The 12,081-nt window shown below is 53.1% G+C and overlaps 2 protein-coding genes across 2 annotated transcripts; both read left to right on the top strand.

Moving 5' to 3' along the window:
* Positions 1 to 7,719: 7,719 nt before the first annotated feature.
* Positions 7,720 to 9,145, top strand: BROUX77_008004 (uncharacterized protein; the record flags this gene model as incomplete). Its single annotated transcript, XM_073753161.1, has 2 exons — positions 7,720 to 7,995; positions 8,198 to 9,145. 2 exons carry the CDS (start codon positions 7,720 to 7,722, stop codon positions 9,143 to 9,145), a joined length of 1,224 nt encoding a protein of 407 aa, XP_073602297.1.
* A 1,197-nt stretch (positions 9,146 to 10,342) lies between these two features.
* BROUX77_008003 (uncharacterized protein) lies at positions 10,343 to 12,010 on the top strand (the record flags this gene model as incomplete). The annotated part of the gene is made up of 3 exons (XM_073753160.1): positions 10,343 to 10,399; positions 10,542 to 10,565; positions 10,871 to 12,010. 3 exons carry the CDS (start codon positions 10,343 to 10,345, stop codon positions 12,008 to 12,010), a joined length of 1,221 nt encoding a protein of 406 aa, XP_073602296.1.
* Between the last annotated feature and the right edge of the window lie 71 nt (positions 12,011 to 12,081).

Here is a 12,081-nt window from a genome sequence, read left to right as displayed (position 1 = left end):
ATATAACAGTGACACCGGACAAAAGCCGATTCAGGATGGCGGCTTTGTTGTTTTTGTATTTTATACAACAGCGCAGGACGTATTGACAAAGAGCAAAGAGGCCACAAAAAACACGCAGAAAATGAAAGATAAACGCGGTCAATATCACGGCTCAGCCACAGGGACGATTAGAGTTTTCACTTGCTTCCTTTTTTTTTCTTGTGTGAGTTTGGCTGGTATGAGTCTCATCGTGAAGCTGTCATTCATTTCCCGAGGCCAGGCAGGCAGGCAGGCGGGTAGGCAGGCAGTCAAGTGTGGCTTTACACGACTGTGGCGCGGCTGACGAACGGCAGGTGTGGCGCAGGATCATCAAGGTTATCAAGGTTGGCGCACTTCTGCGTCCATGTTGTACAAAACCGCACTCCACTACGATCAAGAAGAAGCAAACACAATAAATATCAAGGTCAGGGATGGGAGGGCTAGGTGTTTTTGGGGGGCTTTTTTTCCTTTTTCTGTAGTAGATACAAGAGTCTGTGTGTGCGGGTGTGTACTTGTCAACTCGTTATATTGGGCATCACATCACGGGCGAAACACATGCTAGCACTTGTGATGAGGATATGTGTCTTTGACTCGGCACAACTTGACAACTCTTAGCGACGGGAAAACCTCCCGAACTGAGCACGTTTGGCACGCACATCAGCGCCTTCATGGTATCCTTTCGGAGACTGGGATGGCTTGCCGATGAGGCATTGTGATTGCGACAGATAGTAGCAGTGTATAGGGTTATGCGTGTCGTGTCTAGGGTTGATTTGATGCTTTACCTCCCGCCTGAAGTTCTTGTTGGTGAGCTTGAGCGCCGGGGGTTCGAGCTTGTGCGGTTAGATAAACATGGAGCATGAGCTTTTTTTTTTTTTCTGGTGAGCATCGACAGAGGGGATTTAGTGGACGGAATCTATTTTTGTCTCGGGTTGTCAGCTTTTTTAGAGGAGGGAGGGAGCGTGTGTGTAAGAAACAAGTGTATGGTTAGATAGTTAGACATGTAGCTAGGTAACTGATTGACTAACGAATTTGCTATAGTTGGTTAGCAGTGTACATGCGCCTGTTTTCACAGACTCAAAGACGAGGAGCTCCATTTCTGGCGATATAGAAGAGAAAGCAAAAAACCAAAAAGAAAATAGGGAAAAAAAGACATGCGTGGGTTTCTCTTTCTATCTAATCTTTCGGCCGGGTCAAGCATCCTCCCCCTCCCACAAGCCCAGGGAATAAAGACTAATTAAAATCTACTGTGAGGCTTGCCGTTGGAATGCCAGTTTAGTCGAGGGCCAATCAGAGAGGGAGAGACTTTTGCAGGGCGTTTTGTTTTCTTTTTCTGTTCTTTCCATGTTTCTCTGCTCCGAAAATTTGTTTCACAGGGCTTATGAAATAGAATGCATGCATAGATGCATAATTGTTCAATGCATCGCAGGGGGGAGGGGTGCGGAATTCCAACGACCGGATGCATAGAAAAACAATCGGCCGAGTTCAGGTCGCTACATAGTTGTGCAAATACACAAGAAAGGCCCTGCTCTGATCTGGTCGCTGGTCCTTGGTCTGCTCGTCTCTGGCCGTTATTCCGGTCGTCCAATCCAATCCAGCTGAACCCGCGGCCTGTGCCATTTGATTATGAGCCGGGATTGCGATGGGTGGAGGGTGGAGACGGGGAGGGGTCGGATTTGCACTGCATCTTCCATGTACATGCATATGCATGTATGCGGGAGTCTGAAGTCTGGAGTCTGGAGTCTGAGATGTGAGATGAATGGGGCCATCGGCCGGGGTAGCTGCACGCAAGAGAGGGGCGCCAAGAAAGGCCGTGCAGAGAAAGTTTTGATGTACAGTGTACAGCACACGGTATGCAGTAGCATGGAAGGCCCCGGTAGGGGCATTTATCAAGTAGGTGGTCTTGTATTCTTGTATCGGGACAGAGAGAGCTATGCCCAATTGACTCGATCATCACAAACCAAGAACAGATAGACAGAAGAAACCCGGCCGTTGAGAGTGAGAGAACAAGAATCAAGAATCTGTGGCCGTGCATTGTTTGTCCATCCACCGTTTCGGACCTATCCTGTCGTCTAGTTTATACAGAGGCAGTTTTTTTTTGTCTTTTTTTCTTCTTCGTTTTTTTTTTTTTTTTTTCCAACTCTCCTCCTCTTCTCCCACTGTTCTCTTGTCCTCTGCCAGCTCAACAACAAGCTTAAACAGCACGACCACATCCTTCTCAGCTAACCACTCAAACCCAGCCTGTATTGTCTTGTCTTGTATTGCATCAAAGTATACGAGGTCTGCCCACTGAAACGGCCCTAAGCCGTCCTTCGTGCCAATCCTTTCACTTTCACCACTGCTGATTCCGCCTGTTGCTATTCGTCGCGGAGTTGCCCGGCCGGGCAGCCGCCTGGTGGAGCGGACCAATAGACGTCGAGAAGAATGTGAGAGTCGATACCGTCTGCTTGAGCTCGTATGTTGCTCGACTTCTAGAATTGCAGCGCGAGTATCACAATATCTCTTTCGTGTCTTCTGTCGCCCTGCTTCACCCTCTCGCGCTCTCTCTTCCTTGTCGTCTCGCCTCGTTGCCAAGCCGGCCCCCTCCCTCTCCCCCCCATCCAAGTGCCCAAGTATAGATATATTGTGCCTGGGCGCTGAGAATTTCCCGAACAGGGCAAATGGCTGTCAAGAAATGGATATAAACAAAAAAGAAAAAGTGAAAGAGAGGGTCTGAGGCCTGATCTCGGAGGGATGTGAGCACAAGTAAGTATACAAGTAACCATGTATGTACTCCAACTCTAGGACAGGGACTCACCAACTAACACCCTCTCTCTTGACTTGACTTGCAAGATGTGCCAGGGTCTAGTTAGACTCTCCTGAAAATAAGGCTGCACTTGTTGGGCAAGACGGAAGAAGAGGGACTGTGGAAGTGGGTGAAAGGACATGTGAACGGGAAGAAGACCCATTTGCAGCAATCGTAATGTATCTACATGCACATGTACTCATGTATGCTTTTATACTCCCACACAGATCCTGCAAATCCTTGTTGTCCTCTGTTCCTGCTCCTGTGGTGGTGGTGGTGGTGGTGGCGGCGATAGTGGTGATGGTTGCATTTCTACGCGAATACTACAATCAAGGTGGACGAGCTGTCAGTCAAGGCGAAGATGGTGAGAATGAAAGAAAGAATAGAAAAAAAAAGAGGCCGCCACTTACACACTCACCTTGATCTTGCTCTCTTCTCTCCCCACACCCCTCCCCTCGTTGGAGCAAAAAGCAGAGCGCCTGGGCTGAAACATCAGGGCAGCAAGAAAAGACACCTCCTCTACTTGCATGTAACTATGTACATACATACATACTTGGGATCCGGAGGCGGGCAGGGTGCTGGTGGAGCAGTTTATAAGGCGGAACCGACCGGCCAGAGACGGCAGCACATGCACATCACCATCTAGAATTAGAACACGGCGCAGGACAGGCCAGTCTAGACGAGAGGGGAAGGGATAGAGAGAGAGAGGGAGGGAGAAGCATGGAATGAACCTACCCGCGAAAGAACGAGCAAGCGAGAGAAAGAAGACCAAAAACCGCTCTCTCGGCCTACGTGTTCTTGGTCAGCCCTGCTGTGTGCACTTTTCAATATCGCCCCTCCACTCACTCGCTCTTCCACCCTTCTCTCGCCACTCATCTTGACTTGAGACACAGGCGGTAAGCCTCACCAAGTCTCAGCGAAAGAAAAGAAAAAGAAAAGGGGTGGGGGGGCGAGAAACAATAAACAAAACTGAGAGCCTTATGAGCCACAAGTGCGGCACGGCAAGGGGAGAAAAACACAAAGACAAAGAAAGAGTGAGGCGGAGGCGGGAACTTGTGCAGAATGTGCAGAATGTGCAGAGTAGGACGATATGTAGGAACATGAAAGATCTGATCTAGCCATGAACTCTTGTGCTCTTGACTTGACTACATTTATCGTCTACACGTACTATTGTGCTCCTGTACGCTCGTGGAGTATAAACTATTCACCATCAGATATTGGTAGTTACAGCTATCCAAGTAGTAGCCGTAGCTTGTATGTACATACACAATCTCTTTGCCGGCTTATTTCTTTTTTTTTCCTTTTTTTTTCTCTTTTTTTCTTATTTTTCCTTCACTCATCTCTGCCTGACCTCACGCCTCATTTCATCTGGTCTGATCTATAGGAGCCCTCTTTTCCGTGACATGGGGGGAGCATGGGTTCAAGGTCGGACAACAACCGCCCTTGTAGTGCGAGTAAGTCGCGGCGGCTATGCCGCATGTAGCCAGGGCTCTGCTTTGGACTAGACTCGGCTATGAATGTACAAGCAGGCGAGTAATGGGTAGCGTAGCGTTGGTTGGAAGTAGAAACTAGCGAAACCTGAGATGCGATACATTGCCGTGTGGTCGTGGTCGTGGTCGTTGTTGTGATTTGGCGGCTCGCTCGCTCGGGAGCTTAGGGAGCTTGGAGTCCGCGTCGAGCATGGGGCTCCTGTGCCCGCTCCGTTGGCTCTTTCTCCAGGGCCATTGTGAATGCACGAGCCTGTGCAAGCCGTATCTACACAAATATGTATGCATGTAGTTATGTATAGTCAACTAGTTATACAACCAACAACTATAACTATATATGTGCATCTGGATGCACACATATATGTGTAGATGTACAGGTACAGGTACAGGCACACGTACGCGTATGGGTGGATGTCTGGATGTACACGTCCAATGTAGCCAAGCCAAGACGAGCCAACCAGGGACATGGCTTGAAGAACTTGGCTCGATCAGTGAATGCTCTAAGCGCAGCTTCTTGGTACCAGTGCCAGTGCCAGTGCCAGTCCAGTACGTACTACCTATCGGCTTGTATTTCTGTTTGGCGGCTATTCTTCCCGCCAAGTATGGAGTGTGTATGGTATCGGCTTGGCTGTATGTGGTGTGTGGTGGTGTTTGTGCTTTCTTGCTACGGGAACTGTGTGAAAATACAAAACTAGCCAACTCGTTGACCATGTGTAACTATGCAACTCTCCATGTACGAAATACCTGGAGTTACAAGTCCCAGAGTACAGAGGCCCGGTTTGCATCGCAGGCAGTCCAGGTCCAGGCAACGAGTCGTTAGTTGTCCAATCCAGCCCAACCATCTACATAGAGTATGTGTCCAGTTCAGATGCACTAACTAGCTAGCTGCCCAGCTAGTAACGCGGCATTGTTAGCTACCTGTCCACCTCAGCTGAACTCTCCCCCACCTGAACATCACCTTCACCTGAGCCCTTTTCGCCGTCTTCAGTGCCAACCCTAAGAAACTTGACAACATGTATGTCTGTCTTTACACATCTCCGGACAGTACAGTCCCCTGTGTCTTTGTCGGCTCGACAGCTTGGCCATGGTCAGCCTTTCTGATTAACGGGACGCAGGTAAGCACCAGGATCCAGGTCAAAGCTCCACACTACGGGGGTGTGAAGGGACGTGGTTTTCGGGGGTACATGGGCATGGGCGTAGGAATGGACATGTCCATGGGGCATGGAAATGGGCGTCTGAGGGTTTGGACGTCTGAGCGTCGTCGGCTCGGGTTATAGTATGCAGGCAGCCTTCTTTTATGAACAGACAGAGAGCCAAGGAAGCCAAGTACAAGCAAGTGTTAGGTTAGTGTTGGGCGCCGAGAGAATAGGAAACATGGCATCGTGGAACTCATGGGCCACGGGCGGAACGAGAGATAGAGAGAGAGAGAGAGCAAAAAGGAGAACCAGGACTAGGTCCACTAGAACAGACACCAGACAGACATCTCGAGGACGGGCGCAGGCTGCCGACACGCCAATTGCTGGCGCTGTGTTGTGTATATGTATATACTGGCTGGCTGTTCTTGAGCTTGGGCCACGGGCTGGTCTGGCCGGTGGGGTTTGCACCTGGAGCACTCTGTTCTGTGGCCTGGCGCCGGCGCTGGGTCGGTGCGGGTGGCCTTGAAGTTGTCGTTGCAGTTGCAGTTGCAGTTGTGGATGTGGATGTGGATGTGGATGTGGATGTGGATGTGGTTGTGGTTGCAGATGCACGCGCCACGGCAGATCAGGGCAAGTATTGTGTAGACACGGGCAGGCTGGAGCTGGAGTGGGCGTATAGAGCGGCCACAGTGAGAGAGCGCCATGATGTGTGCGAGTTCCATCTTGCCTGTGTTGTGTGTGTCTTTGAGACTCTCTCTCCCTCCATCCCTCTTCTGCTCGTTTTTCCTGTTGGGCGGGCATGGAAAGAAACGCTCCCTTGCGTCGGCCGGCTGGTTTCTTCTCCGCCGACTGGACTGCCTATTTTGTTCTCGGCCGTCTTCTGGAATCACGATGGCGTTTCGGCCTCATGCCCCTCTGTCCCTCCTCCCCCCGGCCCACGCGCCAGCCAACAGGTCAAAGTCAACCCGAGGAATCCAAGCGTTGGTGTCAAGTGGCTCTCATTGTTTCTTTTGTTGAGCACTTGCCAGGTGTATTCCGGGAGCCAACTATTGATTTGTCAAGCCGGCCAGGGGTCCCCTCGCCAGTCAGAAGAGCCGTCGTCTTCTTTGTGCTTGGCCTGAGTCTCTGTGTCTCTGAGTCTCTGTCTCTGTGTCTCTGTGTCTCTATCCCTCCCTTCCTGCAACCACCACCAAGTCCCCTCCCCTGTATGCTGCGGTAGCATTCTTGGCAGACTCTGCTGCTACAAGTCCAATCTTGCAGAGCAAAAAGAAAAGAAAAAAAAGGCTCCTTTAACCCCGGAGTGCGCTAGAGGATATCGAGATCAATGTGGACTCCCATATAAACAAATACACACACACACACACAAGTTCGCCAGCAAGTAACTCGCCCTCAACACACCCATATCACCTCTTCTTATAATCCCACTCCCCCTCAAGAAAGCCGCCCGCATCAAAGTTGCATCCGCTTTTCTCGCGCAAGTCCTCGTCCGCCTTCTCGTCCCGGAGTGAACCCTGAACCCTGCCCACAATATCTGCCCCCGTCGCAAGCTAGATCAACGCCCTGCGCTCGCACGCCCAACTTGGCTTTCTCTTGTTCCTGGGCTGGACCTGGCCTTGCAGGTCCGTTGTTTCACTTTCTCTTGTAGTTGGCGAGAGCTGGTTCGTTGGAAACGACCGCCTTGTCTCTTATATCAATCGGTCTGGCTCTTCATCCACACGCCGCGCTCACCCTCACTTCCACTCTCACTCTCACCCTCGCCTCGCCTCGTCTCTTCCTCCTCGAACAACTCGCACCTGTCGGCGTCTCATTCTGGCATTGCCTTGCTTGTGTTCTTGTGAAGAAAATAGCCCAAGGGCACTAACTAGCCGCAGCAATCCATCCTCGCGCGCTGTCTCTCTCAGACTTTGGCTTCGATCTCGATCTCGACTATACCATATCGGAGGACCGGTATTTGCTCTTGTCTCGCGTTGGCTTAGGCTAGTCTAGTTTCTCTTCCGTCCCTTTTTTTTCTTCTTTTTTTTCTTCTTTTTTTTCTCCTTTCTTTCTTCTCCTTCTCCTTGTTCTCCTCGGCCCCCCCTACCGACTCTCTGCACCAACTCCTCCACGGCCTTGCTTTCTCACGACACTTCCGCTCCTCGACGACGACGAAGCCGGCCCTGCTCTTCTCTACATTGTCGTCCTGCGAAAAACTTCTCTCCGTCCAACATCCAAGCTTGGAGGGGCCCGACAGACATGGCTGTTGAGGCCAAATCATATTCTTCTACTTCTCCACCTCGTCTTCTGAGCTCGAGCCTCCATGCAATCTCCATCTCATTTTCGTACCCCATCAACCGACAACTCCATCACCACTTGTGCCGCTGCTGCCGCTGGCAAGCCTCCCCGAACCTTTAGACGCCCGTCCAAAGTCCTGTCCTTTGATCGCCGCTCTCTGTCCGCCATGACGTACAAAAGCGCCATGTCGGCCGGCTCTGGCGCCGATGCGCTTGACAGCATTCGCCACAAAGCGCCGTTCATTGGCGTTGTGTCAACCTACGGCGACGTGCCGCGTGATAATTTTCTCGATGCTCTATTTGTGAGTTCCAGCCTTCAATTCAGTCAAGTCTGGTCAAGTATGGTGCGGTCCAGCCCAGTTCGGCCCAGCTCCCACACCGCTCCCGGACTGCGCCGGCTCTCGCTTCCACGTTCCAGCCCCGTCTTCCATTCCACCCTCCGCCACTGCTCGCTTGCGCTTCGACGAAAACAAACTAACAGCCCTCTCCCTTGCTCCGCAATAGAATCCCACCCTGCGACCTCCCATCTCCGGCCAGGTCCGCCCCTACACATCCGTCACGCTCCAGGACCGCCCATGGCGCTGCTGGGTCGACAAGGTCGTCCACCCGCTCACCCAGCCCGAGCACTTCACCGGCCAGCTCGCCCAGCTCGACGTGCTCGTGATTCTCTACTCGACCCAGTCCGCCGCGTCCTTTACGTCTGTCGTCAAAATCTGCGAACGCTACTTGGACACAGTGCCGCCCTACGGCTCCAGCCCCGACGCCAGCTCCGCCGCCGCCGCCTCTGCATCACCCTCGACCAGCACCAGCCCCACCCACGCAACAACACCCGGCCACGGCCCGCCGCTCCCCGTCATCGTCGCCACCGGCAGCGCCCCGCTCCGACCGCTCGTGGTCGGCGACAGCCACGTCCCGCCGGCGGACGGCATGGCGCTGGCGGCAAAGTACAACGGGCGCTTCGTCGAGCTTGATTCCTTCTCCGACGCGCGCCACGTGCAGCGCCCCATCGAGGCCGCCGTCGCCTCGTGGGCCAAGGGCCACACCCAGGTCGACCTGCTGCTCGCCCAGCGCACCGGGAGCACCCGCTCTGAAAACGACGGTTCGTCCGGCTTGTCTGACGCCTCTGCCGCTGCCGTGCCGCCGAGCAATAGTCGCAGAAATACAGACTCACGCGATAAACGCAAGAACAGTAGCCATACCGAGCGCCGGTCGAAAGATTCCCGGTCGTCTCTGCCGCCCAGCGTCGAGCAGCGTGATGCCTCCGCTGCCGCTGCCGCCGCTCCCAACAACAACACCTCGGCGGAAACGCCCTCCCCCATGTCGCCCGTCAGCGCCATGAGCGCCCCGTTCCCCTCCTGCGCGTCAGCCAACTCGGGTCCGGCCAAGAAGGAGGGACGCATGAGTCGCGTGTTTCGCGCGCTGAAGCGGCGGGTAAACTCTTCGACCAAGTAGAGCGTCTACATGGTCTTGCTTTTCTTTTTTCTCTCGTTCCAACTTCCCATCCCCATTGACGACACTCGCTACACTCTCTTTACTTTCTTATTTTGCCACGTTGGCTTGGATGTCCTTATGCTTGTTCTGCTGGTACTCTGTGGTTTTTCTTTTCTTTCGTTTCTTTCTCTTTTTTCCCTCTCCGATCGTGGCCTCTGGTCTTGGGTTTTTTTCGTTTCTTTTTGTCTACGATTTCTTTTTCCTTTTATTTTTTTTTCTTTTTTGATGTAACTTTGGTCCTTTGATTCCCCCCGGGTGGCTCTATCTGTCGTTTTTTTTTCTTTTTGCTTCATTCACCTTCGTTGAATTTCTTATTTCTCTAGGTCTTGTCTCTCATTTTATATCCCGTCCGTTTTCTTTTTTTTCTTCTCTTTCACTCAAAACCAACTTTCTTGATCTTTCTTTGTGTGTTTTTCCTTTGTTAGATTCCCGAGGTTGATTTATCGGTCTTTTTTTAATTTATTCTCCGGAAAGTAAACAGGGGGGGCTGTTTTTGCCTTCTTTTTTGTTTTCTCGGATGACCATTTTCTCTCTTCACTTCCGACTTGCGCCTTTTGTAAAAATTTTGCATTTCCCTTTTCAACTGTGAACGAAGAAAACAAAAGCCAATGTCGTATTTCTGCACCCGCTCTCTCCTCACTGTTGCACAAAAAAACAGCCAAAAAGGTGAAATGAAATGAAAGTCTTTATTTAACCTGTCTACTCGCGAGGGATTCTCGGCATACGACAGGGGACTATTTCTAGTACCAGGAAAAATACATAACAGAAGCAAAAACCAAAACCTAAAACCATGCATACAGAAACCCCACAATCCAAAGTATAATGACAGGAGGTCTCCCACCTGCCCAGCGCAGAGGCTGTCCTTCGTCCGCGTGGTCCAAACAAGACCCAGAGTCCTGGCCTCACCGCCGATGTAGTGATAAAAATATTTGTGCAAAATAAGAAAAAAAAAAGGGGGGTTGGCGGCGTATTCACGCCAGAGGGTTGGCAGCGCGGTTGCGCGAAAAAAGATTGGGCCCCAGATGCTAAGCTGCCCCGGGCAGGGTCGGACCAGGCGGTGGAGGGTCGGGCGGAGGGCGAACTGGGGAGTCCCCTTCCTGCGGGTCCGTTCCCGTTACCGCACGGCGGTGTCCAAAAAGGTGAACGTCGCAATCGACAATGTCTGGGGTCTTGCCGTGGATCGAACACGGGACCTCTCGCAAGCAATGCTTTAGGGTGAGCCCTAAGCGAGAATCATACCACTAGACCACAAGACCTGAGACTTTATGAAAGAATCCCTAATATAACAATATATAGTGGAGAACGGTGGAGAATTATCATTTTCTGGAAAATTTCCTCTCTGCTAACGAGACCGTAGATGCACGCCCTGGTTGCACAATTGGTTAGTGCGTTGGACTTTTACGAACAAGTTTCGAAACAGTCATCCAAAGGTTGCGGGTTCGAGTCCCGCCTGGGGCGCATTGATAGCTTGAACGTAGCATTGTGCTGTTGCGAGATGACCGTCCGGGAATGTTGAATAATATAGACAGACCGAGGTTCTTCTGTCTTCTTCCTTTTTGTTTTCTATTTCGTCAACGTTAGCAAGTTTTGCCATATACTGCCATATGTCGAAACTCCCTCGGGAGTAGACTGGCTAATCAAGAATTTTACTCACACTCGCGTGCTGGGGCATGTCACGGAATACAGCCCGTGCCACCCGCCCCTAACACGGCCCCGGCCCCGGCCCCGGCTCCATCAAAGGCCCAGCCTGCACACCACCCCTCTGCTGCTGCTCCTGCAGCGCCCACCGAGTCCTCGGACAAGGAATCCTGGAGCACAGTCGCCCGCAAGGGCAAAAAAGCATCCAAGGCCACCCAACCCGCCGCCCCCTCGACCGGAGCCCCAAAGGCCAAACAGGGCAACCCCAGCTCAGCCCCCAAGACCGCCCCCACCGACAACCGCCTTTTCGTGGTTGTGCCAACCGACTCCCCCCTCCGGAAGCTTTCGCCGGCCTACATCGTAACGAAGGCCAACGCGGGCATCCCCCGCGGCGAGGGCGCAGGCACCGCCACCGCCACCAAGACGGGCTTTGCCCTGACAGCCGTCCGTGACGTCGGCAAATTCCTCAGCCACGCTGAGCGCATCCGCGCCAACCTGACTGCGGAGAAGGTTCACAAGAGGGATGCTTGGTCCAAGTACATCGTACACGGACTGCCCACCTCGATCACGGTCGAGGACCCCAAGACCCCCGGCGCCGTGATGCTCCACCGGGTCACCCTAGACGATGTCCGTCAGGATATCGAACAGGCCTTTGGTGTCGTCTCCGCCAGCGCCACGCTGTCAAAGTACGTTGGCAAGGCAGGCGTGCCCACCTTCCGCGCCCACATCGCCTTCCACGAAGGCCTGGTGTCCCCGTCCGCGGTTCCCCGCCGCGTAGCGACACTTGGAGAGCTGCACATGGTCTCCGCAGACAACACCCTGGAGCGCTTCCCGTTCTGCACACGCTGCCGGGTCCGCCACTTTGACCGCAAATGCCCGGCCGATACCGAGACGCAGTCGTCCACCCCGGCTGCCGCCGCCCAGGGAGACAAGGCCCCGTCCCCAGCGTCCTCCCAGGCGCCTTCCACGGCCGTCACCTCGGCCCCCCCGGCCCGGCCGTCGTCACAGACGAAGAGCCCTTCAAGCTCCCAGGCTTCCCCCTCCCCTGCCTCCTCGGCACCCAGCCAGCCATCGACCGCCCCATCACAGGCCGCCCAGCTGCAACCCTCCCCCCTGCCCACCTCCAGCGAGTCCCCTGAAACACGGGATTCAATGCAGGTAGACGACAATGACGAGGAACTTCTGTAAATGTTAGGACACCCTAACGACACAGTATTGCAAATGATTTCTGCGAATGTGCAAAGGTCCTGGACCTGTGC

This window comes from Berkeleyomyces rouxiae (genome assembly GCF_048999995.1).
Source record: "Berkeleyomyces rouxiae strain 22BRR77 chromosome Unknown BrBRR77_ptg000012l, whole genome shotgun sequence".
Lineage (NCBI taxonomy): Eukaryota > Fungi > Ascomycota > Sordariomycetes > Microascales > Ceratocystidaceae > Berkeleyomyces > Berkeleyomyces rouxiae.
Note: the sequence above shows the minus strand (reverse complement) of the source record. Positions and strands in the feature narration are given on the sequence as shown.